This window comes from Kogia breviceps, chromosome 10 (assembly GCF_026419965.1).
Source record: "Kogia breviceps isolate mKogBre1 chromosome 10, mKogBre1 haplotype 1, whole genome shotgun sequence".
NCBI lineage: Eukaryota > Metazoa > Chordata > Mammalia > Artiodactyla > Physeteridae > Kogia > Kogia breviceps.
The window spans coordinates 3,647,371-3,671,533 of record NC_081319.1 but is presented as its reverse complement, the minus strand read 5'-3'; the positions used below and the strand labels follow the sequence as shown (position 1 = coordinate 3,671,533).

Below are 24,163 nucleotides of genomic sequence, written 5' to 3'. Positions count from 1 at the left end.
GCAAGCGGTGCCCCCCTGAACCTCTACCTCAGTGTCTCCAACCTCAGAGGACAACACCCCGCTCTGAGGAACGTCCCGGGGCAGAAACGAAAGCCCTTTGTAAACTGTAAAGTGCTTGGCAAACGTAACGAGAGACAGCTGCATCAGAACAGAACCCACACGTTTTGGATTTTAAAAACGAAATGTTTATTTTCATGTTATAAGGTGATTACAAACTCCTCTAAAAAAAAAAGCAAAGATGAATTTAAAATATAGGTATACATATTTATCTAAAAAGCCAAAGAGGAAAAGAAAACCCCTGCAAAATACAGGGATTCATATCAGAAAACATTTATACATAACAGCTTGTATACTGCAAGACTGAATTACACACCAAGGATTTTATTCAAATACAAATGCTCCTCCTCAGAAGAGTCTCTTTGTTGGTTGATTTTTTTTGTTTTTTTTTTTACAAAAGTTTAAAATATCTTAAAAATATTTTGAAGTTTCAAAAAAAGTTCTGGTGAGCCAGACATATTTCTGGAAGGAAGCAAGACCCACATTCTCAGCATTCTCTTGTGCTAAATACAGTCACAGTTGCTAGGGATTCGAAAATGAATTGGGTTTTAAAAAAAAATTAAGCCAACATCTCGATTTGAAGCCAAGTATATAACAAGATGCTCCAATCCCTCAGGGAACACGGCAGAATAGTCTGTAGTGACACCCATAAGAGAACAATGCAACCCAGCTTGCGAGCTGCAGTCTGAAAGCCTGGCACGGGCAGGGAGCACAGAGGAGGGGGAATGCTATTTCCTGGCTTCTGGGTACCTACACCCCTCTCCAAGTTTTGATGTCTGAGCTTTGTTGCTTCGTGGGTTTGTGCTTTGCTGGATTTTTGCACAGTGATATTCATAGCATCCACGTGGACAGCCTTGCCTGGCCCACCTGACCTTGGGTTTGAGGGCTGGATGGGACCTCCAGCCGCCTTGAAGGGGTTTCTCTTGGGTCCTTTCCCAGACTGTGTCTGAGGCTCGGTGCGGAAGGGAGGCGCGCCTGCCGGCGCCCTGGCTGTGCCCACGGCATTGCCCCGGCCGGAGGGGCAGTGCTGGGAGATGGTGGCTGGGGCCCCGACCACCGTGCAGCGGCTCCTGGGGACACAAGAATACTCTGGGCTGGGCTGAGGGGGGCTCCCTCTCCCCTCTGTCTCCCCACCATCTTGGGGTGTGCTGGGGACCTGGGGTGAGAATGTGGGACCGGAGCTACAGAGAGGGAGCTGTGTATGGCCCAGAAACCATCCAAGGCCACTTCCGGCCACCTGGGAATTTCCCACGTGGCCTCAGGCTAAATCCTGTCTGAGGGACTCTGCCCTGACACCTCAGTTTCCTGTGGTGCAACAGACGTCTCCGTGCCTCGCTTCCAGACGGCTGCTGAGGGGAGGGTGCCGGGTGGACCGGTGCTCCCGTCCCACTAAGCCAGAGCTTGGGATCCAGCTGGCCCGTGAGCACGGCCACAGGGTGGGTCGCAGCTCACCACGTCCCTGAACTCTGGGGACGGAGCATGTCCTTTTTCATGAAGGCTGGTCTTTGGTCCTCGGGGAGAACACGCCCCTTTGACAACGAGGGTGCTGACCGGGGGCACAGGAAGCCTCTCTGTCAGTGACCGTGAGGTTCCAGCATAGGGACTAAGAGGGCCCAGGCCCAGCTGGACAGAGCATCTCCTCAGGTGAGATTATCCTGGGGCCATTACCCATTTCTGCATGCTAAAAGCATCCTTTAAAGCTCTCTCTTGCATCCCTTCCAGATGTGGCTGCAAGCATCAGAATTTCCAACCCACCGCAGGCAGGGCGTGGACGGGGGACGGCCCGGAGACAGGCAGACCCGAGTCGTGAGCTCCAATGACAAGTTTCCTTCATGTGGAGCCGCAGAAGTCACACACCGTTACACGTTGTACTCACAGAGCAGAGTTCTGCTGATACACAAGAGCTAGGGTATCAGACAGGAGGTCACAAGTGGAGACAGGGGCTCCGGGAGATGGGCGAGGACCAGGCTTGGGAAAGTGGCTGACCTTCCCTCCAGGCGGGGCCTGGGGACTTGGTCTGTACGTGTCTTTGGTCTAGAATTTGGTCTGGGAATCTTACAAGAAGAGGCCTTTTCCGGGCCCTTTCCAGAATGTTGCCATTTGCCTACCAGCCCGAAACACTGTGGCCCTCCTCGCCCCCGCACGCAACCTGTCCCCAGTCATTGACGGTGGTTAGTTTACTAAAGTCCCGTAACACAAAGGAGAACAGGTCGCATTCCTACTCGAGCAAATCAGGACAAAAACCCAAAACAATACAATCAAATCAGACACAGGAGCAACCATAAATGCATCGTAAAACAGGCACACAGACTTGCTGACGGTTTGGAATAGGACTGGGTGCTGTTTGGCAGGGTATATGTTTTGGAGACAGCGGACTGTGAATGCTTGCTTGCTAAAGACGAGAGGTTCAGAATCGCCTCTGCCCCTTGGGAGGGGGACACCCGAGACTCCTCCCCTGCCCAGATTTGGGGAGGGGGTCCCAGGATTCAGAGAGCCCCTGCCCTGAACGCCAGAGCCGGATCCTGCTCTCCACACCCCCGAGGCAGTCACTGCCGTTTGCGTTGTGACCACGTTTCAGTTTACTTTAGACCCTGAACTTGGAAGTTGCTGTTTAAATGGCACAGTTTAGATCCAAACGCGGGCTGGGTGGAGGGGTGTCCGTACTTGGGATTTTAAAGGTGGAGTGCCTTCCGTCCTGGTTCAGGGAGGAACGCCAGTCCTGGGGTGCCTGCCCCCGAACAACCCTAACTCACCTCCTGACCTCGATCCCCACATAGTGCGTACCCGGCCCCAGCTTTTGCGGGGAGGGGGGAACAAAGAGTTTCCTCATCTCCCAGGTCACCAGCGTGGGTTGTCCCTGTGCCTGAATGTGCAGGAGAGTTTGCGGGGCACCTCGGCCCAGGGAAAGCTCGCTCCCGCTACTCCCTGCTGGGCGCCAGGGCGGCCCAGGGCTGGCGTCTTCAACAAGAGCCTCTGAGAGACCGATACAGAGCTGAGGGCGGACAGCTGAGGAAAGGAGAGCACCGCCCCCTCCCCCACATCAGTGCCCGGGCGCCCGGGGCCACGTCCTCTGTACGCACGCGTAGCTGCGAGAGATGTCTGGGGGGGCGCCCGGAACCTGATCGGAATCCCCATCCAGGCGACAGCCCCGTCTGTGTGAGGTGTGAGGCCCTGAGACCCCCAGGTCCTGCTGGGCAGCCTCGACTGCCTCCCGGGACGCCCCAGGAAGCCCGCCGCTCCCTCACAGCCGGATGGCTCGGACAGCCCTGACTCGCCCCCCTCAGTCTCCAAGTGAGAGGGACTCTGCTCTTGACGCAACGGTTCCCGGGGCCCTTAGCATCAGACTTTTCCCGTTGGGCCGCATCTGTGGGCTTCGGGTCCCTTTATATTTGAGGCGTTGGCTCCTTATTTTGGCATCTCTCTCTTGTTGGCTAAAACAACTGTCGTGAGGTATCTCCCGACAGCCTTCCCTTCTCCAGCCCCTCGGGGTCTGGCCAGATAGCTGTTTGCTTCACCTGAACCAGGTTGGTAAGGTAACTACACCTTCAAAATGCGTCTGCTGCCCCAGGAAAATTCCACCCTGCATTTCAGGGGCAGAACTTTCTGCCAGCTACACAGCACCGAAGAATTGCTTTTGAAAACGAGATCTATTGCTGGCAAGATCAATTCAAGTGGTAAAAGTGTAGGACAATCTCGACGTGTATACATAGTTACATGTTAAAAAAAAATACAAAGAAAAATTGACCAAGTTCCCATAAAATACATCTAATTCCATATGAAAGCTCTGCCTCACCCCGGACAGCTGCCCGTGGGTATTCTTTTTGTACAAAATATCCCCAAATCAAAACAAAATACACATACACATGACACCACACACACACACACACACGCACACGCACACACACAAACATTTTCTGTGACAATTAAAAAAAAATCCTAGTGCAAATATAAAGCTCTGTAAACCTGGTCCTATAAGAATCTAATGTTAGTAAACAGCAGGAAAGCAGCCCGTCCGCCGGGAGAGAGCTCACATCATGGTCTCCACTATGATGTGGGTTGGTTTCCTGAGCGCGTTGTTAACGGACATGCGGGAGCTGTAGGGCGTCGCCCCCTCTCGCTCCACGGCCCAACGGTTGGGTTCCCTCGGGGTCAGCAGGTACTTGAGTCTCTGGAGAAAGAAGGGGACAGGTACGGGGAGGCCAGTCAGCGGGCCTGGTTTCCCTCTTCACGTCGGGTCCTGCCAGTGTGCTCCACGGCCTTTGCCAAACAAGTACCCTCTCCGGACCACCCGTTTCATCCACTGGCAAACAGAGGACTGGAACTAAGGTCCCTCCGGGCCCTGAATGAGGGCAGAGTGCGCGCCGGTACTTTCCTTGGCCAAGCCCTGCTTACACACCTCAGGGACAGGGCACTCAGGCCTCCAAACTCTTTCCCCTTTCTTTCTCCCAAGGAGCTGAAATACACCTCCTTGCGATTCCCGTTCCCCCGTTTCTCTGACTTGCAAAGCAGCTGAGTGTCTGCAATTTGTATGCCCGAGGTTGGGTAACTGTCTTGAGCCTCCCATGGCTCCCACTTTCCCCGAGGAGAACCTCCGTCTCCCACAAGCTGCATGTCCTGCCTTCTCCATTTCCCCACGGAGGGCCTGGAGACGGCTGCCTGGGTCTGCGCTGCCCCTCCCGACAGAGGGGCCAGAGGCTGGAGCACTGCCAGGCACACGGCAGTTTGTCCTCCCCAGGCTGACAGACAATAGGACCAGCAAGGGAAAGAGCCCTCCCCAGGGCACCCAGAAAAGCAACAGCAGAGCTGAGGCTTGAGCTCAGAACTCCCGCCTCCCAGCCCACCTCCCGCCCAGCGTCCACTCAGAGGCTTAAGTAGGAAGCAGGTGCTAACAAGAAACCCTCTATCTCGGCATTTACGTTCCATTTAGGTATATAACGATATTTAAAAGCTGCTTGTTAACAGCTACGGTATTTCATTTGAAAATCCAGACTTCCATCTACTCTTTAAAGACCACAGGTCTGGCAACCCCAGGCCCACATCTGGAAAACGGGGGCCGGAGCTGAGAGCATCGCTGCATCCTGCAGAGGTGCTCGCCTTCCCCTGAGCCCCCGCTCCCCAGTCCCCCTCCCCCCCTGGGTTGGCTGCCTGGGCCCTGGGGGAACCAGACCAGAGGCCGCAGGTACAGGGCGAGGGTGGAACCCAGCAGGAGGGGAGGGCCCTGCTCCCCCCTTCCTCGCTTTGCCTCTCCTGACATCTGTACAATGGGTGTGTGCCCCGAACGGGGGACACCAGGCAAACACCCCCGGGCAGCTACCTGGGGCCCCGTTTATGCAGGAGGCGCAGACTTAATTGGAATCCTCCCAGGAGGGAGCTCAGAGAGAGGTTCACGGCTGGGGGGGCCCCTTGGCAACCTGTGCAGGTAGGTGGTCGAGGGGCATGTGGTGAAGACGGGTGGGTGGCGGCCAGCTGCCTTCAAAGGAAGGGGCTTGGGTTAATGGTCAGGTTTGGGTGTGAATTTGGGGTGGACTCGAAACCTTCCCCCACACCAACCCCACTCTGCCCAAACCTCTAGACTTGGGATGGAACGATATTTTTAAATTAGGCTTCAAAGAGACACAAGTCAGTGACCTGTTGGGTGTAGCTGTGGGCACTGAGCAATCAGGACAGACATCCAACACCCCCTGTTGTGCCCTCAATTAACCCTTTGGTTTCTGGGAGGTAGGGACATTCTGGAAATTCCTGGGGGAGGGGCTGGGTCTGTCCCAGGCCCAGTATTTCAGTATTTTGACAAATGATAGGGCCAATCAGCATTCTGGCTGAATACTGGGGTCCTTCCCTGTGTCCTCTGAGAAAATACAATGGGTCCAGTGCTGCAGGAACACCCCAAGGGTCCTCCTGGCTCAGACAGACCCCAGCCTCATGGTTTCCTCCTGGCCTACCCCTGCCTACTTCCTCTGTCTCGGGAAGGCTGGTCTGGTCTCCTGCTGCCCGGCCTGGCATCTCTCCCCACCAACAACACCTCCAGGCCAGTCCCCTGCCCACAAGGAAACCGGCCCAGCCCAAGAGGGAGCCAGGGCCCCAGGACATCCTGGCTCCAGATTTTTAAGAGAATAACAATAAAAACAGCCCAGAACAAAACAGTGCCGTCTTGGAGCCAGCCCAAGCCCAAAGGTTAAGGGAGATTCTAAGAAAAGGATTTCTTGGAAAGAGCCCCGACTTTTGCCAGGGCCTGGAATCTCCAAGACGGTTGGAGGAATTTCTGAGAGGATGGGGGTGGGCAGGAGGCGCAGGGAGGAGACTGGCGGGTCTGCTCAGTGCACAGGTGGCTTCTGAGGGTCGGGCAGCAGATGGGGCCACATGTCTGGCGAGGGGAACACCAGCACGGGCTGGGCTCATATGAAACTTGGCTCCAGGGCCAGGGAAGGCCTCTGGCTGGAGCTTAGCCTTGCACATGAGCTCCTGTCTCCCGTCTCGCCGCCCGGGAAACCTGGCCCCCACTGCTCCCGGGTAAAGCCCTGGCTCTTATCTTGGCATCCAAAGCCGCCACCACCTCTCCGCCCCTGGCCCGGCCCCTGAATGTGTCACTGCTGCCCATTTTCTCTTCTCGCTACACACTCTCCTGCCCACAGTCTCAACCACTCCCCAGGGCAGGTGAGGGGTCTGGGGCTCAGAGAGGGCAAGTGACCTGCCCAAGGTCACACAGCAAACCGACAGCTGACTGGCCTTCAGCATCCTGCCCCCACCCCAAATCCAGACTCGGGGCCCTGTGCGCTTACCACGAGGAATGGCCCTTCCGTCTGGCAGAGGCGAATGACCATGACCAAGGGGACACACACAATGGAGGACAGGGCCAGGCTCCAGCCCAGCCCGATGGCCCAGGTGGGGTACACGTAGACTTTGTTGTAGGTCAGGGGTACGTACTTGACGAGAGAGAAGATAAAACATCCCTGTGGAGAGACGGGGGTGGTCAGGGGGCTTCCGGGACCAGGGCAGGCTCCACCCAGGAGGCTCCCAGCCTTCTCCCACCCCACGGGCGCAGGAGGGCCGCACCCACGGTAAACCTGATCAAGCCGCCTCCTTGTTCCAAACCCTTCTGCGGTTCCCCAGGGCCTTCGGGACGCAAACTCCGCGTCTGGCTGGCAATTCCCTGTCACCTACCCACTGCCTCTTCCTCTGCAGCTACACTCCAGCTACCTGGAATTCCTTTCAGCTTCTCAGCCGCTTGCGCTGGGGTCTCTGGGCAAGCTGTTCCCACTCACCGGGAACCTCTCTCTTGCTCACCTTCTCCTCACCCTAAATTTGCACTAATGGCGCCGCCCAGGCCCCGCCCAGGCTCGGTCAGGTAGGTGCTCACACTTCCCTTCCCAGAAAGCGCGATTCTTCGTGATCATTCCCCACCCAGCCTGAGGCAGTGAGAGCCTGAGGCAGTGAGAGCGGGAGGTGTGTCTGTCTCGCTCCCCGTTTCCCTGACATGCGGTGTAGCTCTGGGGGCACACAGCTTCCCTTCCCCCACTGCCACCCCTCCACCTCCCTCTCTGAGCCCCAGGCCCAGCCCCCAAGGCAGGGTGTGGACCTGGGCCTTGCTGCCCTGGTGGGGGGTCCAGCCTACACCACGCCCAAGCCACTTATCAAAAATTTTTACTTTTTGATAAATATTGATTTATAATAATCCTAAGCATTTTTTCACCTTAAAAATAAGCATCCAAAAACTTCAAGTGAACTATATTTTAGGATCAGCTTGTCTTTACCTTGAAGGTTGGTTTTTAACCACCTTTGCATCCAGGGGTCCATTATCACAACACAGCATAGGGCTCTGTCCCTTAAGCATGTCCACATCACTGACTGACAGACCTATTTCCAGCCAAACAGGCTCGCTCCCCGGCACTCTCATTGTGGCGTTGCCTGCCCGGGCCTGTGACCCTCCCTAGGCTGGCTTTTCCTTTGGGAGGGTCAGACTCACCAATGATGAGTGATACTTCAAAATGGTGGTGTCAAAAGGAAAACCAGAAGTGGCTTTTAATTCTTAAGGAACATAGGAGTGGGGTGGGGTCAGCTCTGCGCCCCAAAGCCTGAACGCTAGGCTGGCTGGAGGGCTGCTTCTGGTCAGAACTACAGCCTGTCCGTGTAGAACCCAGTGAAAAGGACTTAAACCTTCATTATCTAATAAGGGGGGTTTGAAGGGAAGACAAACCTATCTAAACCAGAATTGGTGAGGGGGCGGGGGGGGGACGCTCTTCATTAGGCACCTACTGTATACCTGGCCCTGTTGTTGTCCTACGTGTGGGGTGAAGCTTAGCAGGGGAGGGTTCCAAGGGAGGGCAGCCGTGCCCTCCCAACCCAACCCGGGAAGCAGCTGTGCCCCGTTCCTCTTCCGGCCACCTCAGAATGCAGCCTCTCACCTGTCCAATCCCCGAGGGAGGGAGGGAGGGAGGCAGGAGGAATCCGATGGCCGCAGTGGTGAGGGGAGTTGCCCACAAATAAATCATTAAGTGAGGATGAGAACACGGGCTTTGCACCCACCTAAATTCATCTCCAACAGTGCACTCCCCGATCGTGGTTACTGGCTGACACGGCTTCCTTAATTTTGTGGGGAAAATCTGCCTCTCGGATGAAAAGGCCAAGACCGCTCTCAGCAACAAAGTTACAACCTAAGACAACCTAAGATGGTCGCTGCCACTCAGCCCCGCAGCAGTCAGCCTCCTTGTTTTACAAATGCAGGAACTGGGGCCCTGTGAGGACAGGCCTGGAAACAGAGGTCCCTGAGCGGAGGGCCCGTTTATCTCCCGGCACCTGGTTCCCACACACAAGAACAATTCTGCCACCTGTGCTCCCCACTGTCTGAGCTGAGAGCCGCATAGCACACGTCTTTCCTTGCAATTAGCTCCAAGCTCACGACAGGTCTCCAACACCGGCAGGGAAGCGGCTTTTGCTGCAGAGGACCTCCCTTTGGCCGGAGCCTCCTAGTGGAGCCTGACGGGTGCCTGGGCCCCAAGGCCACATGCCCAGACGGCAGGCGCGGGAACCCTGGTGCGAGGGGGGGCGTGCACATCACTGCCCTTGGGTCCCGGCGGCTACTAAGCTTCCTTTGCTCCTGGGAGAGCCCAGGGCTCCTCTCTGCTGGGACCTCCCCTCTCCAGGCACGCGCCCCACCCTCCATAGGAAACACCGCATTTCCAGGGTCTATGACGTCTCCATTCGACATTCCCCAAGGCCCCTCACCATAATCAGTGACCCTGACTGTGCCCGTGAACTCTGGAAGGGTTTGGGGAAAGGTCAGATACTCAGTGATGGAACCCCTGAAACTTCTTGGTGTGCCCAACTCACGCTCCCCTGCCAGCGGTGCCCCTCCTGCCCCCCTCCTGACAAGCCCCCACTCATGCCTGGCGGGGAGCCCTCCGGGGTAGCCTGGCCCCCTCCCCAAGCACGGCTGTCACTGAGCTTGTCAGAGGCCAGCACTAAGCAGATGCTGAGCGAACGATGGGTTAGCGGGTGAAACTGTCAAGCCCCGGGGAGGAACAGCTACTGCCCACGGCCGCGCCAAAGGACACTCACAAGACAGAGAAGCGGAGTGACCACGGCCCAGCTGTACTTCATCCAGGGCCCAGGCCGATAGCCGATCATGTCCTCAATACCGTCATAAAAGTTATCACTGCCTGCAAGAGACAGAGGCAGACAGATGTTGACCCGGTGTCCGATGCAGCATCCGCCCTGGGAACAGCACAGCAGGGGCTCAAGGGCCCTGGGGGTGGTGGCGGGGAGGGGGTGTCTCCAGGGCCTCATCCAGGTCCCTGCATCTCCACACCCCATAGACCCAAGTGTTGGCAGACGTTTATCTGAAATGATCTAAAATTCGCGTGTCTCTGGGCACCCGGTATTTTTCTGGCAACTTTACGCAGACCCCCAAATCCCGGTGTGGCCATTCCAAGGTCTCGAGGAAGTCAGAATGGACCATTCCTGGACCCTAGAGCGGTTCATCAAAGACAGACCCCCTGCATGGCCAAATTCTGTGTTTGTCAAAGCACCCACTCACACCGCGCACCTTCAGCGTGGGGAGCTTCTTCAGTGTGGCTACGGTCAGATTATTTGTGCCGGAAGGGGTGGCCTTGAGAGGAAAAGTCCAGGCAGGGAGCGCCTCTGTGTTTGACTCAAAATGAAATTCCCACTAGAATTCTGTTTCTGAAGCTTCTAGATAGAGAAGCCCAAAGGAGAGACTTGAGTAAGATATGCAAACATCTCTACTCACCATATATCCAGGCAATAGCAAAACATTCAAAGAATGCAACCCACAAAAGGCATACACCGCTAGCTGCATAGTAGTCAAAGAGCTGAAACACATACATGCCACCCTGTGAAGAAAAAACCAGAGAAGGTGGATTTGTTATTTGGTATCTCATTCCCTCAATATATAAAGAGATCTGGCCTGTCAATAAGAAATAGAAAACCCAAGGGGAAAAAAATGTGCAGAGGGTGTAAGGACCAGATACATGTCTAAAAAGATGCTTAACTTCATGTATGACAAATTTAATTAAAAAGACACACACAAAGAGAAAAATAAGCAAAACACGTCTTTCTTAGCGAAAAATGATGTGTTCTCGGAAGCCTGTTTCCAAAGGAGGGGCCTAACACTCACTGTGGCCAACACAGAAGACATCAGTGAGACCCCGTTGCTCAGTGTATGAACCTGTGGTCTGCCTTTCAGGGGGTGTTTCTTACAGACGCTTCGAGAAAAGCATTTATTTTTACTTCTGGTAAGGAAAAGCGGTGATGTGAAACCCCGAATTTGGGGGCCGATGCAACCCTGTGCTGGAGAGTATGGAGAGATGAGATGGGTGAGGCGCACAGGAGGGTTAACCCTGGGCCCAGGCTTAGGCTCACATGCTCACGTGCCTCCCCTGCAGGCCTGAGAAGGGCCACTGCACATGGGTGTGGGGGTGGGGGTGGGGGTGGGGGCGGGGGCAGGGACAGAGCTGTGGTTAAAATGGATTTCGGCTGAAGTACCCCTTCCTCGGGCCTCTGGGGATGAGGAGGAACGGAGGGCAGAGGGTGGCCACTGTGCTGCCAGGGCAACAGGGAAGTGGGGCAGGGAGTCTGGCTCAAGTGCTGGGTCCTGAGCTGCCTCCTGCTGCGCCGGGATGGGGCAGGACTCCTGAAGTAGGGTGGCCGGGAGCTCAGCAGGCCTGGACCTCTCACCCAGCTGCCTCCACAGTGGGGAGTGGGGAGGTGGCGTGGCCTTGAACTGACCTTTGAAACGTATTGAGGGCAACAAGGGCCCTGCCAGGGGAGGCCCCTCAGGCCAGGTGAGAGAGCCACCTACCTCCGTCACCATGGTCAGCCCCAGCAGGTAGCTGACACAACATATGGAGGCGATGAAGATTTCCCGGCGGAAACCCTTCCTTAGGAAGGATGGGTGAAGATCAACCAAGGACGTGATCTGTCCTTCCACTTCCACAAACTGGGGAGGAAAGGAGAGGGGTGAGTGGTAGAGGTCCAGCAGCCGTGTGGTGAGTAGTACTGCCCGCTGAGCCAGGCCTGGCGGGCCACGCGCAGCCGTCCAAATACTCCACACCCCTGTGGCCCTGAGCGCTTCTCTGAGGCCCCTGCTGACCCTCCACGGGGCACGCTTGCTGGCACACGTGCGTCGACGCGGCAACCTCCCACTTTGGTCTGGGTCATCTTTGAAGCCGAGGGTGGTGCCCCATCAGTTTTGGGCCTTGAGCGCCCGGCCGGGCCTGGCACAAAGGGCCGTGCGGCAGCACGTGACCAATGGGTGGTAACCCAGGCAAGTCTGGGCCTTAGCTCCCCATCCAATTCACATGGTGGCTTTTAGCCCTGTGGGGATCGTGGGCCCGTGGGGGGATTTTGCACACGTGCATGCACGCCCAAAGGCCCATGCGTGTGAGCCAAATGCTGCCTGTGACCCCAGGAACCCATCCCTGGGCTCCCCAAAAGGTAAAACGGCTGATCGAAAAGGCCAGTCCATGGGTAACGTTCTAGTGTGACCCTCAATCTTTCTAGATCTTCTCATCTTTACACCTAATGATTTATCCCAGAGTTCGTCCCACATCGGTCCACGCAGCTGCCTCGGTTCTTAAACGGTGGCATAAAACTCCATCCTGTGGACGCTTATCATCATGCATCTAACCAGTGCCCTGCACACGGTGTCGGGCCTCCGCGGCTGCTGACCTGGGCGGGACTCTTCCCCCAAGTCTGTCTTTAGGCCTGTGTGCACGAGTATCCGTAGCACAGTCTAGAAGTACACTGAATTCAGGGTTAAAGGGCACGCCGACGCACTTATAATTGGGGTGGCTACAGCCAGACTGCTCTGCCAACCGACACACCCTCTGAGGCCATCTGATTCCTCTAAATGTTAAAAAGCTAAAACCTCGACCTGTCTGCTCTTCCATCTGGGAGAGGCTTTTGGGAAGGAGGTTCCCCAGCTTTCCTACAAGACATGGCCAACCGCTGACTCCTTTGGGAAGCATCACGGGAGGATCGAGGAACATACACAAGGAGCAAGTCCCTTTCATGTGCGCAAAGGGGCTGGAAATTCAGGGAAAAGATGATCAAGAGGCTCTTGAAAGGGGTCCAGAGAGAGCAGGGGGCTGATGATTTGACCTCTGATTGATGGGTCAGCCAAAGGGGTTCTGAGCCGAAATTGCCACTGGATTATAGCAGACCCGCAGCTCAAACATTAAGCTTGAAAAGCAGTTAAAAACAAAGGTTTTGGGACTTCCCTGGTGGCGCAGTGGTTAAGAATCCGCCTGCCAATGCAGGGGACACAGGTTCGATCCCTGGGCCGGGAAGATCCCACATGCCGCGGAGCAATGAAGCCTGTGCACCACAGCTACTGAGCCTGCGCTCTAGAGCCCACGAGCCACAACTACTGAAGCCCTCGCGCCTAGAGCACGTGCTCCGCAACAAGAGAAGCCACAGCAATGAGAAGCCCGTGCACCGCAATGAAGAGTAGCCCCCGCTCACCGCAACTAGAGAAAGCCCACGTGCAGCAACGGAGACCCAACACAGCCAAAGATAAAAAATAAATAAATTAATTAAAAACAGAATAAAACAAAAAAAAACAAAGGTTCTTTCCTTTTTTGAGATTGGAAAATTAAAGACAGGAAGATCCAGTGTCACTGAGAGTCAGGGCCAACACCACAAGCTCCTCGTTTCCAAGTTCACTGCACCTCTGGGGGACACCAACCCCAGCCCTCACCCCCTCGACCAGCCTCTCGAGACCTCCTTCACTTAATAGTGGTGTGACCCTGACTTCTCTGAGCCTCAGCTTCCTCCTCTGTAAAATGGGAGCATCTTGCGTACTCGACGGGGGTGACGAGAAAGATGGGAGATCATTAGAGTAGGCCGGCAACGGGGTGAGCCCTGCTAACGCACGTCAGGGGCTGCATGGGTGAGCTCCTGGGGGAGAGGGAATGCAGCTCTCTTCTCCTTGTCTGTTCACGGACTGTGTCCCCCTCGGGCAGGCCAGCCAGCGACAGGCATCCGCCTCCCTGTGGGCGGCAGTCCCACCCCCGCTCCCTGGGAAACACACAGCGGTACGATGGCCCCTCAGCCAGACACGGTGCTCCCCCCAAACGCTAGGAACCCTCCCTCCTCTAATGAGCGAGGCTCACCGCTCCCCCTGCCTGAGACTGGCTGTGGATCCCTGCATGCCCAAAGAACGGAGTTCTTTCGGGGGAACTCAAAGGAAAGGCCAACTAGCAGGGACGAACTGGCGGGTCTGGGGACAGGCAGCCATGACTCCAGTCCTTAACCCACTGGGTGTGGCCTCAGAGCAGGTCCAGTTCTCTCTGAGCCTCAGTTTTCTCGGCTCTGGGGGACAGCTGTACCCAGGCATCGGGACACTGGGTGGATTAAGGAGCTGATGCATAAAGGCTAGGTTGGGGGCAGGGTTCGTGTCTAGTGGGGACAGAGTGTCAGCTTGGGAACATGAGAAAGTTCTGGAGACGCACGGTGGTGACGGCCGCACAGCACTGTGAGCGTACTTAACGCTCGGAGCTGGGCACTGAAAAACGGCGACAATGGTTGATTTTGTGTTACGTGTATTTTGCCACACGTGACACGTGAAGCCTGGTCCGAGTGGACAGCGCGCAGGGCAGGGCCCCTATCACTGCTGGTGCTGTACGAGGTGGTCGCTGGCATCTGCAAAGCCCTCCCCCACGCCCCTGACTTCACAGAGCACACAGATGCAGGGGAGGATGCCACAGACCGAATCCCACCGTGCCCTTTCCTGGCACATCTATCCGGCAGCTCGTTCCGTGCCACGAGTTCCCTGTTCTGCAGCAGAAGAGCACCGGCTCCCTGCGAGGCTGGCTTTGAGATTTGCCTAAGCAAACAGCCGCAGTGGGCCTGGCTCAGAGGTGCACACCCTCAGCCAGGGGAAACCTAATGAATAACCACCTCCGCCTGTTCACGAAGCAGTTCCGCATCCCAAGAGGCCAATTTTGGGCCCATGGAGATGTCATGCTTTGTCATTTATTAACCTCTTTCTGTTTTTGTCTTTGGCTTTCACTGAGAGCTCTGGAAGAAGTCATAAAAGCCATTTGCTTGGGGCCTCTGAAGGCCAAACTCATTAACTAGGAATGATGGATGGAGTCCTTTTGCTATTTACACAGCTCAAGCCCATCAACAACTGCGCAAGTATTTTGTTTACAGTCTCCCAAATGTTTTCCTTCCGTCTTCTCTGATAATCCTGGTCCTCTTTCTGCCAAATCCTCCACTCTGCTCCTGACTTTGCAAGCAGACCACCTCCTCTCCACTGCCTGACCTTCTAAGACTCTCCTCCTACCGGGTTCCGAGTCCCAGGGGACCATCCGGGCACGGGCTTTGAGGCTGCTGCCCAGGGGGCAGTGGCAAAGCTCTCTCCTGAACAGGAGCAGGCCCCCACCTCTCACAGGGTGAGAGCGGACCTCTGTGAGGCAGCCGGACCCCAGCCCGCAGACGAGGCTGCCTTTCAGTGCCTGACCTCGGATGAAGGCCCGTGTGGCCATGTGCACAGGGCCAGCCCGCCCTGCACAGCTGGAGCCACACCTGTGCTCTCGAGAAGGCCTCAGAGAAAACACACCTATCTCCAAGGAAGGTGTCCCAGGGGCTCACACTTTACGGTCCTCCGAGCACCACTGACTGCTCCCTACCAGGCACTGTGCCTGGCATTTCCCACAAGGCAATGTAGGTATAATCATACCCATTTACCAGATGAGGAAACTGAGGCTCAGAGCGGGGGAGGAAATGTGTTCCATGACACATAGCAGCACGGGGGCTGGGAACGGTGTTACTCCAAAGCCAGATGCAGCGCCCAGCTGGCTCTCATTGACTTCCCCAGGGGGTCGGGGGGAGGCCCGAGCCCTGGAGGGATGGGACGCGGGGATTAAGAAGCGCAGGAAATGACCGTGGTATACGTGGAGTCCCGCCTGTTGCGGGAGGGGGCAGAAAGCCGGGAAGGCCGGAGGGCAGGATGGGTGTCGGCAAGGCTCCGGAGGATCAGTTTCCCCACGGGGGCCAAGCTCGCGGAGCCACGCGCCCCAGGAAGCAGAGAACACAGCCGCGGTCCCAGCTTCTGTGGCCACACTCAGGACTGCCGGTGGCGGCGTGGCCAGTGACCACCTCAAGCTCCAGACAGAGGGGCCGGCCCCTTGCCCGAACGGCCTGCGTGCGTGTCCCTCCCGGCCGGCCCGAGTGCCCCATGCCCACGGCGCACGCCACTACTCTTCGGGCCTGCCTTCCTATCGTACCCACGGCCCCCTGCGGACCACACCCTGTGGCTGTCCGTTTGCCCTGCCGAGGTCAGACTCGAGCTCTGGGGCAGGCAACATCCTGCTGCTGCCCTGGGCCTGCTTCCACTCCTGGGGCCCCAGAGGAACGCTCGCTGGCCGCAGCTGCTGCAGGTCTGCAGAGGGGTGTGATGGGGTGTGGGCAGCTCACTCACAGCACAGAGAGGGAGGGCTCTTCCGGAACCGGGTTCGGGGGTGGTGGTGGAGGGGGGCGGAGGCGGTCCCACCCTGGGGCCATCCACGCGCTCCGTACATACCTGGCTGTCCAGTCCAAGCAAGAGAAGCATAATAAAGAAGAGGATGGACCAAAACGTGGGCAGCGGCATCATCGTCACAGCTTTCGGGTACGCGATGAAGGCCAGGCCGGGACCTAACGGAAGAGAAGACGGGGAGGGGCGGAGAGGAGACATCAGCGCCCCAGCCGCCCCGAGCCCCGGAGCCACACAAGACACTCGGGTCTGAGGCGGGTCTCCCAAGCCCCAGATGCAGGGTCCCGCCTGGGGGAAGAGGCCAGGCCTGTCTCACTGTGGGGTGGGACGTGCCGGGGCTCAGGCGGGGCCCCGTTTTAGCATCTGTCTCCTATGCAGCAGCACAGGTGGTCGCCTCACACGCCAGGTTCCGAGCGGACACCGGTTATGGGGTAGGAAGCAGGACCAAGCCTGGGACTCAGTGTGCCGGCTCGGAAAAGGAGGCCCTCCCCCCAAACCAGAGGACCACACCAGTGTCTGCTGGAAGGAAGCGAAAACGTGGAGCGTTCTGACTACTAGAGTTACCTGACTCCTAACGCCCTGTGTGCAAAGAAAAGCTTTCTACTGAAACACTTAACGAGTGGCCAGAAAAAAGAACACAGAACCACGGCCCGCGGGGGCCGATGTCTCTCGGGGGCGCATCTGTGCAACCGCTGGAGCACCGTCACAGCCCAGGCGCAAAGCCGGGGAGAGGCGGGTGCGGGGCAAGACCCCAGGCGGAGAGGCCCCCAGGCTGCAGTCCGGTCCTCGGCCCACCGCCTCCGCATCACGTCAGCACACGCCCTCTCGGGGCCTCAGGCTCCCCCAGAAGCGAGAGGCAGGTTCCCATACGTGAACCCCAACGAGGCTTCTCCTGCTCAGGTTCTTGGGTGCCGGTGCCATTTCCCTGGTAAAGGGCTCTGGTCTCTAGGGAGGGCCGTGGCGCTTTGGAGGCAGGAGCCCCACCAGCCCTGGGGGCGCCTCCAACTGGAAACGTCCCCTCTCGCCTCCAGTTGGCCTGAGAGAAGACTCCGGGGGAAAGACGGAGTTGTAACCGAGACCTGCGGGTCCACCAGAAGAAGGTCGGGAGCCGCCAAAGAAAGGAGACAGGGAGGGCCCGGACTGAAAAAAAATAGAGCAAAATCCACAACTCAAAAACAATTAAAAAAAGGCAAGAAATGTGAAACTAGAAGGGCTGGAGGGCAGGATATTTGAAACAGGTATCAGGAACCAAATGAATGGTCTGAGAATGAAAAAAAAAAAAAACTCTGAAATAAGTTGGAGCCAGAAACCACATCGTACGGCGTTGACCACACGCGTAGTGGCGAGGGCGAGACCCTGTACAGCCCGAGTCCCCCGACGTGAGGAAAGCCCAACGGTGACAGTGACCACGTCCTCGGAGGCGATGGTGGAAAACCCCCGGAAGAGGTGGAAGGGTGCTCGTCCCAACCCCAAAGCCCCAGCTGGAGTAGGACCTGCATCTCCACCTGGCTGGGGCCCCCTGGGCCCCCCAGGTCAGCTCCGGCCTGACCGGTAGGCGGCACTGGGAGGAATCCATCCAGCCGCTGCGAGACAGATGTAAAATGGGGCCCTCGCCCCACCTCTCCCCCGCCCGCCCGCTGGGCCCTGAAGCTTCTCAACGGCTGTTTCTGTATTTCAGTTTTGCCTTTTTCAAGCCAGCCTCCGGGGGAGGGTCTGAGCATCCTTCTCTGAAAGCAGGGGAACTAGAGAGAGAAGTCGGGAGACACGGCAGCCGCTGGAGCCCCTGGGGCAGCAGAGATGCCCCGCTCTACGCTTCATTTGCAATTTGCACTCCGTTCAGCTAAATAATTATCTCGTTCCAATGCACTTCGCTCAATATGGTGCTTGTTAAAAGCTTATTAGCGAAATAATCACCCTGGATGTGTCGGCTGTTCAGACATCACCGTGGGGAATAAATGACAAGGTCTTTGAAGTGGACGGGAATAAGAAACAACTTATCTTGACGATGATTACGTATATAGAAGTATCTAGCTGTCCACAGAGAAAGATCTATTTCACATATTTCATGATCTCCCACTGCCAAATTCCCTCCATGCTCCTGGAGATTCCCCATCAATCAGAACTGGTTTGCAAGCCCTCAACCGGAAAAGAAGCCATTTGCAAAGGAGATGCCAACGGTCTCCCCTTCGTCACCCTGCCCAGCTCCCACGTGCGTGTGGTTATTTCCCTTCTGGAACTTTCTGTGTCCTCAGTCTCTGGCCTGCCTCTGGGGGCTCTCGGGGAAGGAAAGCTACGTGCGGAGGTCCGATCTGGGAGCGGGGGCGGGGGACACAGCCGTGGCGCTGAGGCGCGGGCTTGTTAGGCCTGTCCTGCAGCGCTGGGCGTGGGAGGAAGGGGCAGGGCAGGGAGCATCTTCACCAAGTAAGGGGGGAAGCAGGGCCTGGGGCTCGGAGAGACCAGAGGAACCCAGAGGTCGCATGTGTGCACGGTGGGATGGCGTGGCTGCAGGGGGATATCCTCGCGTCAGAGGGGCCTGTCCAGGAGACCCCAGCTCTGACCCTGACCAGCCCAAGCAAGGCACTAGGTCTCAAGCCGTTGGCCTCATCTGCGGTGGTGACGTCTGAATGCATGATGCTGGGGCACCCAAGCCCCCAACACTAGGGTCCCTGGCTGGGGAACCAGGACACCAGCCCTTGTTTCCAACAAGGGCAAGGGCGGTGCCATACGGGGACTCCAGCTGTGCCTGACCCTGGTCTGTGATCCCTGGAATTAGGACCTCCTGCTCTCCTCTGGGCCTGGGAGGGGCCTCAGCCCAGGGCCCTCACCTGCCTCCAAGCGGCCCCTGAGAGGTCGTGGGAAGTCAGGTGGTCAGGCTGTGAAACAGCAGCAACTACCCTCCAAGTGACCTGGGCAGGATGGGAGGAGGGCACAGAGGCCGGAAAGGCGGACCTTGGGGACCCTGGGAATAAGGTTCTCCCTCCCACAACGAAGCCCCTGCAGCCGCAGAGCTGGGGTCCAGGGCCGGGAGCACCCACGGGCACTTCTTAGAACTGGGACACCTGTGCTTCTGAGGCTCTAGGATTCTAGCAGCTGAAGCACTCACAATTCTCGGGTTCCAGAACCATCTCGCTGGAACCCCAGGATCCCAGCCTAAGACCCCAGGCTTTGCAGACTCTGATTCTAAGACTCTCTCTCCACTGGCAGGTGTCTTGCAGGAAGTGCCCCACCAATGGGGCCCACACGCCAGGGGGGTGATGGTGTCCCCAACAACCTTCCCCCAAACTGGAGCTGTCACCGTCCCAGAGGGCGGCCTGCCACACCCCGTCCCTCCCCCACCCGGGCCTACGGTGGTGCCTGACACAGGGCAGAGACTCAGCAAATCAAGAAACAGCGGTGGAATGAATGAATGGGTTCGCTTAGAGGGGGCGTGCTGGGAGCAAAGTGCAAAATACAGAAACCAAAGCTGAGAAGGTGGTGATGGAATGCCGATTGGTGGCTGCCTTGGGCCTGAGTTAGGAAGTGGTTTCTGTTGCTGAAACCAGGAGTTTGCTGGGGAAGGACAGGGATGGGGAAAGACCACATGAGAATAGCTGAATATTTCCCAACTTAACCAACCCCCATGTTTCTGCCGCCCCTTGGGCAAAATTGCAATTGGAAGTGTTTAAAATTTAGCTTTTATACTCTTTGATACTTGGGGGACGTCTTGGTGGGGGGGGGGTCCGTTTCGGAAACCAGGCTCATCCCCCCCCACAAAGCCCCCTGGGGGGGGGTCTGGCTTCATGCCTGCAGTACTCGGCTTACACACTAGGTGGCAGTGCCCACCACCACTGCCACCGATACCACCATACCTGACTCAGCCACATCAGCAATGTCCACCCCTTGCTCTTGTGCCATGAAGCCCAGGATGGAAAAAATTGCGAAGCCAGACACAAAACTGGTACCACTGTTCAGGCATCCCAGCAGCATACAGTCCCTATGTTACACATATGTCAGGGAGCAAGTTAATTAACAACACAAGGAAGCCGCGCTCCCTACTTCTTCTCTGTTTTCTTTAAACATCATCATCATTTCTAAGGCCCACCAGGCCCGCTGGTGCGACACTTGCCTGTACGAGTTGTACTTGTACTTGTTGTAGCTCCCCAGCGAGGTCATGGCCCCCAAGCAGATAGCGTAGGAGAAGAATATTTGGGTCCCAGCATCGATCCATACCTGGGAAGGGTGCGGGGGGAGGGTGGCAAGGAGAGAGAAAAGGAGACATTAGAGCCGGCTGCCTGAAGGAGGTGGCACGGGTCCCTGGCCACCGGGCCCCAAGGACTGCGCCTCGAAATATACAGGTTCTCGATGCAACTGGAGCGTTTGTGCTGGAATCCAAGCTGCAAGGAACCCCAGAAGTCTAAGAAGCCCCCCAGTCACTCAGCATCAGGGTTAAGAGGCTGGCTTCTGAAGAAGAGGGACCGGGATTCCAACTGTGGAATGATGTAAATATGACTCCTGGAGCCTCACTTTTCACATCTGTAAAATGGGCTCCACTGCCCTGCCCCACAGCGCTATTTTGCAGGTTCAAAGAGTTAAGATCTAGCCCAGTGCCGGACACATGGTAAGCCTGTAAGTCAAGGCTGCTACCATCATTGTACTTGTTATTGTGGGGGACCCCCGAGTTGGAAGGGGGAGGAACTCCCGAATGGATTATGCAGGCAAAGCTGTTCTCCAGAAACTTCATCAAGTGGCTCCTGACGGCCAGGAGAGCTGCCTCCCCAGCTGTCCTCTGATGATGGCCAAGGCCCTCCCACCTACCTCCTGCCCAGGGCGAGAGGACAGCGGGGAAGAGACCCGAAGCAGCACAGGCCCTTGGAGGCAACCTAAAGGCTGAGGACCCTGGGGACAGGAGGTCCCCAGATCCCAAGATGGGCCAATAAACTCTTCAACTGCCTGCGGTCATGCGGCTGAGTGCCTGGAGGTGGATGTTTAGTATTTGCCCCCCACCGACCTTCTAAGTGGTCACCAACTCTGAATTCCATCCTCCAACAAGGAAGCCCAACTCTCCCACCCCCACGATGCAGCCCTCAAGGCCGCTGTTGCAGAGGAGAACAGCTCGTAGCGACTTCTCTCCCTTACCTGGCGCAGTACCTAAAGCAGCTTTATCATTGGCCCGCCTCCAGAGTCCTCGACGTGAAAAGATACACGCAGCTGGAATGGCCCACGAGCACGGGGAACCACCCGCCACAGCCCAGTGGAAAAGTACCAGGGCTGACGGCCCGGCTAGATCTGTGTGCCCAGAACCATGGACACGGCTTCAGCTTCCTTTCCCCACACCAGCCCTGGGTAGGAGGGGGGCCAGGCTGCCCTGCAGTACCTGTGGGTCCTCCAGGCGGCTGATGTCGGGGTACAGATAGAACTTGATGCCTGCGCCTGCACCGGGCAGCGTCAGTCCCCGGACCAGCAGCACCAAGAGCATGGCGAACGGGAAAGTGGCAGTGAAGTAGACGACCTGCAAGGGACGAGAGCGGTTTAGGGGGCCTGCTGCTGTTAACTTCGAGCATCCTCTCCGAGGCAGGCATTCCGGAGCCGAGCTTGATGTTTCCCTTGCTGGGTGACTTTGGGCATGCTGCTTACCTTCTCTGGGCCTCACCTGTAACCTGGGTATAATACAAGTACCTACCGCATAGATGCACTGAGATTCAATGAAAAAAACCTATAAATATTTACTAAGCCCGGGAAACACAGAGAACGAATCCCTGCCCTCATGGAACTGACATTCTAGCAGGTGAAGACGGAAAATGCACAATACGACAGTAAGCTATTAAGTGCGGTATGCCCAGGGGTTGGCCCGCAGGACGTAGCACAGATCAGCTAACATTACAACCGTTAGTATGACTCATGGTCATACTTACCAGGTAAGTGTACATACACTTACCAGGTAAGTGTAGTTTCAAATCCCCACTCTGTGCCCTCACATGCTGTGTGAACTTGGGCAGGATGCTTAACCTCTCTGGGCCTGTGGCCTCACGTGTCAAACGGAGATAAGAGCACTAGAAGGCCCTCATTAAGGGATGAGGCGAGGAGTCAATGGAATGATGCTTAAAACATGGTCAAAACAGTGCGTGGCACTTAGGTGGCCGCTTAGGTGACTGAGCAAGAAATGGGGCCTGCCGTTGGCCGTGGGATTCTGCAGGAAGCAAACAGGAACTTCTGGAGAGGGGAAACGAGGATGGGGAAGGCCGCCACTTCCTTGGGGCTGCGGGAGGCCACGGCCTTCCCTGGGTCACGCAGGACGTCCCAGGCAGGCCCAGGTCGATCAAGGTGGGGACCAGAGATGACCCGGGCCAGGCCTTCCCATCTCCAAGGGCCCTGCCCTACTTTCCCTACTCCCCCTGTCCCGAAAGCACCAGCCTTCATACCTTCTGGAGTCTCAGTTCATGGACGGATCTGCCCAACTGTTTCTTCAACACAAGAAGTTCCCAGGCAGGATTTACACCCGAGAGGAGCTCGAAGGTGGCTGGCTGAATGGACAGTGAAATCCTGATATTTCAGCAGGGCGCTGGCTCAGCCAGGCCTCCCCAGCACCAACCCACTTCATGCTCACCACACCCCCAAATCGCTTCGTCGGCTAACGTGCCGCTGGAGAGGGACTGAGGCTGGGCAGGGCTCCTAGACTTCTCCAAGCCACCACCGTGCTCATGGCCTGCACCCAGCGGGCAGAGGCTGAGCCTTGAGCCAAGGCATGAGGCATCTCACTGCGCGGTGCAGGACATGCAAGAGTCCGCGGTGACCAGTGGAAATGCTAAGACAAGCTCACAGAGCCCCGGACCCCTTCTGAGGGGCTTGGGGCCAGGGGACCAGGGAGGGACCCCTGCATGGCCAACGCGCCCATTTTACAGCTGAGGAAACTGAGGCCGAGAACAGGATGAAAGGCCCATGGTGCTGGGGGAGGGGGCAGTGCCAGAACACTGCCGGGCACTTCTGGGACGCAGGCAGGTAACAGACACCGATGAGGGGGTGATAGAGCCCTGAACCTCACCCAGCTGCCATAATGGAGCCCAGTTCTCAGACAGCTGCCATCCCTTTGAGTAGAAACAACTAGCAGAGGGCTTTGGAGAAATGCAAGAAGGAAGCTTTCGGGCCTGTCGGGCTCGGCTGCCTTCAGTCAATACCACCAGACAGCATTTATTGAGCGCTTACTGTGTGCCTAGTGCTACTCCAAGTGCAGTGACTTCTACGCTCACCTGGTCCTGTCCTAACCCCATCTTGAATTGAAAGTGAGGAAACTGAGGCCCAGAGAGTCTGTCCCTTGCTCACAGGTCACACACCATTTAAGCAGCAGAGCGGAGGCGGCCTAGAACCTCCTACAGTGACAACAGCACAGCAGTAAAAAGCCCTTCAACGTCTGGCAGTTCATTCAATCCTCCCAAAGACCAGAGGGAAGCTGGCCTCTCCAAGGGCTCTAGGGCTCGGCTCAGAATTCAGGCTCAGTGACAAGCTTGCTGTGAGACCCCAGGCAAGTTACTGCCCGTCTCTGGGCTCCATTTCCCCACCTGCCAAGCGGGGGGGGGCTCAAACCATCTGGGCTCTAAGGTTCACTCCAGCTCTGCCAGCGGGAGGGGTGGAGCGGCCGAGAGGGTCGGCTGGGGCTGCACAGACTGGGGTCCGTATGCACCGCTGCACCCTCCCGGCGGGCGGCTTCCCCACTCCCCCTAGCAGCGGGTCCTCCTGAGGACCCCAGGCTAAAAGGGCCACCCTCCTTCAGGCTCTGCCACACCCTCCCTGGACGCCCCTCTCCCCAGGGCCTCAGTTTCCCCAGCCACCTAACTGTCTTCTCCCGAGGCAGAGAGGCCTCCATTTCCCAAGGACCAGAAGGCAGACGCGGAGGGTGGAGGCAGGTCAGGAAGCCACAGAAGGGGTGAGAGAAGAAAGAAGACCAGCCCGCAGGCCGCTCCTCCCTTCCTGCCGACAGGCCCGCCAGCCCCTAGCTCAGGGCCCGGAGAACAATGGCTGCTGACAACGGGGCCGGGCGGAGGGCAGGGGGCGGAGGGCGGAGGGCAGCTGCTTCAAAGCCTGAGGGCCCCCTGGGCGGGGCGGGCGTGTGGGCTGTGGCCAGAGGGCTTTGTGTCAGGG

General features: G+C 57.1%; 1 protein-coding gene across 3 annotated transcripts in view; it reads right to left on the bottom strand.

Moving 5' to 3' along the window:
• The window catches only part of SLC6A6 (solute carrier family 6 member 6), a 166,626-nt gene that overhangs the window by 86,089 nt on the left and 56,374 nt on the right, over positions 1-24,163 (bottom strand). For 2 of the 3 annotated variants that reach the window (XM_059075149.2, XM_059075150.2), the window contains exons 7-15: positions 21,405-21,539; positions 20,157-20,260; positions 19,900-20,024; positions 16,100-16,212; positions 11,372-11,509; positions 10,301-10,403; positions 9,610-9,710; positions 6,834-7,004; positions 427-4,225 (exon numbers count right to left, since the gene is read on the bottom strand). In XM_059075149.2, coding sequence (XP_058931132.1) covers positions 4,085-4,225; positions 6,834-7,004; positions 9,610-9,710; positions 10,301-10,403; positions 11,372-11,509; positions 16,100-16,212; positions 19,900-20,024; positions 20,157-20,260; positions 21,405-21,539 — 1,131 coding nt within the window. In that variant the 3' untranslated portion in view covers positions 427-4,084. Of the gene's footprint in view, positions 1-426; positions 4,226-6,833; positions 7,005-9,609; positions 9,711-10,300; positions 10,404-11,371; positions 11,510-16,099; positions 16,213-19,899; positions 20,025-20,156; positions 20,261-21,404; positions 21,540-24,163 lie in introns of those variants that run through there. The other variant, XM_067043369.1, reaches the window with a different exon arrangement.